At 61.8% G+C, this 4,763-nt stretch overlaps 1 protein-coding gene across 3 annotated transcripts in view; it reads right to left on the bottom strand.

Moving 5' to 3' along the window:
• The window catches only part of DAZAP1 (DAZ associated protein 1), a 16,072-nt gene that overhangs the window by 2,003 nt on the left and 9,306 nt on the right, over positions 1–4,763 (bottom strand). For all 3 annotated transcript variants that reach the window (XM_077760658.1, XM_077760659.1, XM_077760660.1), the window contains exons 7-10: positions 3,837–3,990; positions 2,504–2,533; positions 2,252–2,392; positions 841–1,017 (exon numbers count right to left, since the gene is read on the bottom strand). In XM_077760658.1, the coding sequence (XP_077616784.1) occupies positions 841–1,017; positions 2,252–2,392; positions 2,504–2,533; positions 3,837–3,990 (502 nt within the window). The remainder of the gene's footprint in view (positions 1–840; positions 1,018–2,251; positions 2,393–2,503; positions 2,534–3,836; positions 3,991–4,763) is intronic.

Here is a 4,763-nt window from a genome sequence, read left to right as displayed (position 1 = left end):
GCCGACACGTGTTCTGCTGGAGGGGGGTGGACAACCCACGACCATGGCCTGGCACGGCACTGGGGGGGACAAGCTGCTGCAATGCTGGGCTCCTGGGAGGGGAACGGCCTCAACACGCAGACACTGAAGTCTTGGGCGAAACACAGCGTGAACGACAACGTGGGAGTGGCAGAGCCCCAGGTAAGGAGACGTGGACCGAAGCCGTGGCTCCCACAGGAGACCCACGAACCCCAAAGGCCCCCGAGACAGGCAGCCCTGCCTGTGTGGCCCAGCAGAGGTGGCAGGAGGAGCAGGGACGGGGCGCCTGCTCGACCCAGGACACCGGCCCCAACCTGGTCCTCATGAGCTCCTCCCGCACAGGCCACAGGCACCACCTCCTAGACCCCAAGCTCAGAAGCACCTAGTCCAGGACCAGCCCCTCTGGTGAAGCACTGGTGATGCCCAAGCCAGCGCTGGCCACAGGCCTGAACCACGAGCCCAAGCGTGCCCTCCCTGCACCGTGCCCTCGGAAAATGAGACCCCAGGGAACAGGGCGTGCCGATGAACCCCTGCGCCATCCTCCTGAGGGCCTGGTCACAGCTTCTGGCTCCCAAACCCACAGTCCCCTCGTGCGACCTGCTGCACAAGGGATGCGTTTCTCAGACTAGCTACTAGCAAAACCCCAGGAAACCGAAATCCTGCTTTCCGTTTTGCTTGACCCTCTCCGACATGCGCCGGCAGAGCGGCCTCCCCGTCACACCGACGCTGGTGGGGAGGAAGGCGGGAGGTGGCACGGCCGGATCCCCGGGCCCGGGACTCGCGCACAGCTTTCCAGGGTGGGCAGGAGTTATAGCCACTCACCGTACTGGCTGTAGGGGAAGTCTGGCTGGGCCGTCGGGGGCTTGCTCATGTCGGGGGCGGCCTGAGATGGAGGCGGTGGGAAGGCCAGAGGTGCTGCCCCTGGGGTCGCAGGTGGAGGCGGGACCCCCGGTGGGGCGAACTGGTCCGGTGGCGGTGGTGGGGGCCCGTAGCCGAAACCTGCACGCAAACAGGAGAGGAAGACACAGACCCAGGGCACGACGGCGGCCCGGCCCACGGGATCCACCCATGCCATCTCCTGTGCAGACCCAGCAAGTGGCAGCGGCCTGAGGATGTCCCCGGGCGGGGAGACAGCAGCATGTGGGCTGGTGATGGTCTGGAAGGCCGAGGGGGCTGGGGGATGGCCTGTCACCGCTGCTCTGACAGTGAGTGTCAGAGAGGAACTCCACAGGGAGTAACTGCCCTGAAACTCTTTAAAGGGGCGCCTGGGTGTCTCAGTCGGTTAAGTGTCTGACTTTGGGTCAGGTCATGATGTCACGGTTCATGAGTTCGAGCCCCACGTTGGGCTCTGTGCTGACAGCTCAGAGTCTAGAGCTGCTTCAGATTCTGTGTCTGCCTCTCTCTGACCCTCCCCCGTTCACACTGTCTCTCTCTCTCAGAAATAAAACATTAAAAAAAAAAACAACTCTTTAAAAAGACAAAACAGGATGCCCAACAAAGCACAGCGTGTGCTCTGAAGACACAGAATCACAGGGAGCCCTTCACGAGGGCGGGGGGCCAGGCCTGTGCGCCCTGTCCTAGGGCCCCGGCTACCGGTCCCTATGCACCTGTGTTCCCGTTAGGAGGAGAACCTGACGCGGTCCGGCCATGGGCAGCTGTGGAGCCTGAAAGCGTGCCTGCCGCGAGCCTGTGCTGCGTCCCGAAAGCAGGGCCCACGCGGGCCCCTGAGGCCCTCACAGGAAGGATGGGGGACAGTCTGCAAGGCTGCAGAGCAAGGCCACGAACAGCCACACCGGGTGCGGTGAGGGCTTCTCTTTCTTGCTGAGGACCTGGTCACCAGGAGTGGCCACAGCCTTTCCCCCCTTTTTAAATACCTATGTGATTCTCTTTTCTTCGAGAAAGAGAAGGGGGGAGGGGGGCAGGGGGGAGCCCACGAGCGCACTAGCAGGGGAGAGGGGCAGGGGAACAAGAGCCGGACGCTCCGCCAGGAGCTCTGCCAGAGCTGGGCTGAGACTCGAGCTTCTCGTGGCCTCCACCCCTCACTGCTTTGTTGCAAGGTTACCCGGTCGGGTCCAAAGGGCCCATGGCGCTGTGACCACTCAGGGCCTACCCTGGGGACACTGACATGGCACACTCGTCTTGGGACAACAGAGGCTCGATCCACACGGCGCTCCGGGTCGAGGGGCCCTGCCCCGCAGCGCGCCAGCCCCCCCCCCAGGCCCACAGGACTTACTGAACTGTGGAGGGGCACCGTAGCCCTGTGGGAAGCCCTGAGGAGGGGGGAACCCTCCGGGAGGGGTGGATACGATGTAGGAGGTGAACGGTGGGGGCGGCGGGGGGGCTCCTCTTCCCGCAGGGGGCGGTCCATAGCCACCTGCAGCACACGACACAGGGGTGAGGGGGGGCGGCACATGGCCCCTGGCCCATGTGGGGCCGCCCCATTTCAGACCCTGCTGCTTCTCGGCCGCTCGAGACCAGGACTTACCGATTGCCTGTCCTGCTGGCACCCACATCCCTAAACAGGAAAGCAAAGAGGGTAGTTGGTGCCCCGTCAGCTCAACACCCCAGACTGGGGGCCGAGCCCCGACCCCCGGCAGCACTGGCTGTGCTGGTGAGAAGCCTTCCTGGAAATGCGCCGAGGGGCCCGGTGTCCCAGTGCACTGTAGGCACGGGGGGTGGGAGTGGGGGTCCCAGCCTTGACCCCCGGAGCTTCGCCAGCACCTGGGTGTAGGGAAAGAGCTGCCGCTCGCGTCATGTTTCTAAGGGGCGTGAGGAGGCTCCCAAGGGAAGCCTGTTGGTTGAGTGGCCCCAGCTCTTCAACAGAACCCATGGGAGGGGAGGGCTGAACACCCGCAGACAAGGGGCTGGGGGACACAGGCGGGACCCCTCAGGCTGGGCGGGGGCGCTCATGGCCAGCCACCAGCCAAGTGCTAGCAGGTCCACTTGATAACTGATTTTCTACGGCTGTGTTATTTGGTAATAACACAGTAAGACTCTGCAAGCCCAAGGCGGGGGGGGGGCGTGCCAGGTACCTGTGGGTGCAGACAGGCCCACCTGGCCTGGCCGCCTCCTGCCCCTCCTCAGAGGCTGTCCCTTCTTTGCATTTCTAAAGGGGGTAGATGCTACCAGATCCTGTCCCGGGGTCCCTAGGAGCCCCAACCCTTCTGCCAAGCTGTCCTTAACCACTCTGCTGACCCGTCACAGAGGACCTGACAGCCTGAGGAACAGGAACAGTGCAGAGGGCCCAGGAAACAGGATGCTGTGCCTTCCAGCCAGGGAAAAGCCCCGACCTCCCGAAGAGCACCTCCCCTTCGTATCCGGGCCGCCGAGAGGGCCTGGCCAGGCCCAGTGTCGGTGCTAGTGACGGACTCCAAAATCCACCTGATCCTTCTGCCCAACCCCACCCCAGGCACTGCCACAGACCACGGGGACAGCCAGCCCGAGGCTCCTAACTGCTCCCTCAGACCTGCGTGGCCCCCTCCAGAGCGAGGTACTTGAAAAAGGACACTCTGCCGATTATGATGAGATGCCTCTGCCCAAACCACAGACGGGCACCTTGGCTGTGGCCCAAACACACCGCCGAGGATCACAGCGCCCTCAACCGGGACCAGGTGATGACATGAAACCCGGCCCCTCCCCTATCTGTGTGCTGACAAAGGCACCCCCTGGGAGCTCGCTGGAAGGTCCGGGCGCTACTGGGGGGCCAGCACGAAGCCCACACCCCAACTGCTGGGCAAGACTCCTGGGGCCGGACAAGCAGGGAACCCCCCACCCCCCGGGCTTGGGGCCCCGGCTGGTTCTGGGGGCTGGAGCCTCACCTTGTGGGCCGTACCCTTGCTGCCACGTGGGGGGGGGCTGGCCTGCCCAGCCGTTGGCAGCATTGGGCACGACCCGGCTGCCCCACTGGCTGGCACCTGGCTGTCCCGGCGCTTGGCTTTTGCTGTCCCGCGGCTCGGCCCGTTTAACTTCCACCTAGACAAATGGAGCTGTGGTTTAGGGAGATGCCGAGGGTCCCGGACCCCCTGCCCTTCAGACACACCCTTGAGGACTTATGACTACACTTAGCATCTTATTATGACTTAAAACTAAAAACTTAACTATAAACCTTAGGCCAGTATTTTCTTTCTTTAAAAATTTAAAAAAAAAATTTTTTTTTAATTGCTTAAAACATGTTTCTCAGGTACAACAGATGCAACTGTTAAGACGTGTTAAGCCCTACCCGCTGCACAGCGTGGACTGAAGGCCAAGAACCCTCAGTTTTGTGTGACCGGGGTCTTTCAGTCAAGGCCTCGCTGTCCCGGGGACAGAGCCCAGGGCCATCCGGACGACCAGCCCTCTCCCCAGGCCTCGTGGGGACCCCAGCCTGGCAGGGGCCCCGAGGGGGCCGCTCTGGGGCCTCCCCGCCCTGCCCTGTGTTTTAGGCTCATACCTGAGAAACACAGTTGGTTTCCTTAGGTTTTTATTTAAAATGTCTAATGGAAGATAAAGACTTACCTTCCCCAGGCTAACGCTTAAAGAATCTCAATTAACTCAAAATAATGTCAGAGGGAATGGATGTGGTAAGAGAATCTTACATTACATCTAACAAAAAAGTAAACAAACATGCAATAAAATGGACATTTGAACCAGTAAGCAATCTTCATACTGTGTTAGGTCAGCAGCCCAGGACCCTTCCTTGTTCGGGGGCTGTCAGGAGCCACAGCAGGGGGAGTGGGGGCGGGGGCGGGGGGTGCCCTTCCTGCACA

This window comes from Crocuta crocuta, unplaced genomic scaffold, assembly GCF_008692635.1.
Source record: "Crocuta crocuta isolate KB4526 unplaced genomic scaffold, BGI_CrCroc_1.0 scaffold443, whole genome shotgun sequence".
Classification (NCBI taxonomy): domain Eukaryota; kingdom Metazoa; phylum Chordata; class Mammalia; order Carnivora; family Hyaenidae; genus Crocuta; species Crocuta crocuta.
This window is presented reverse-complemented; position numbering and strand designations above follow the sequence as displayed.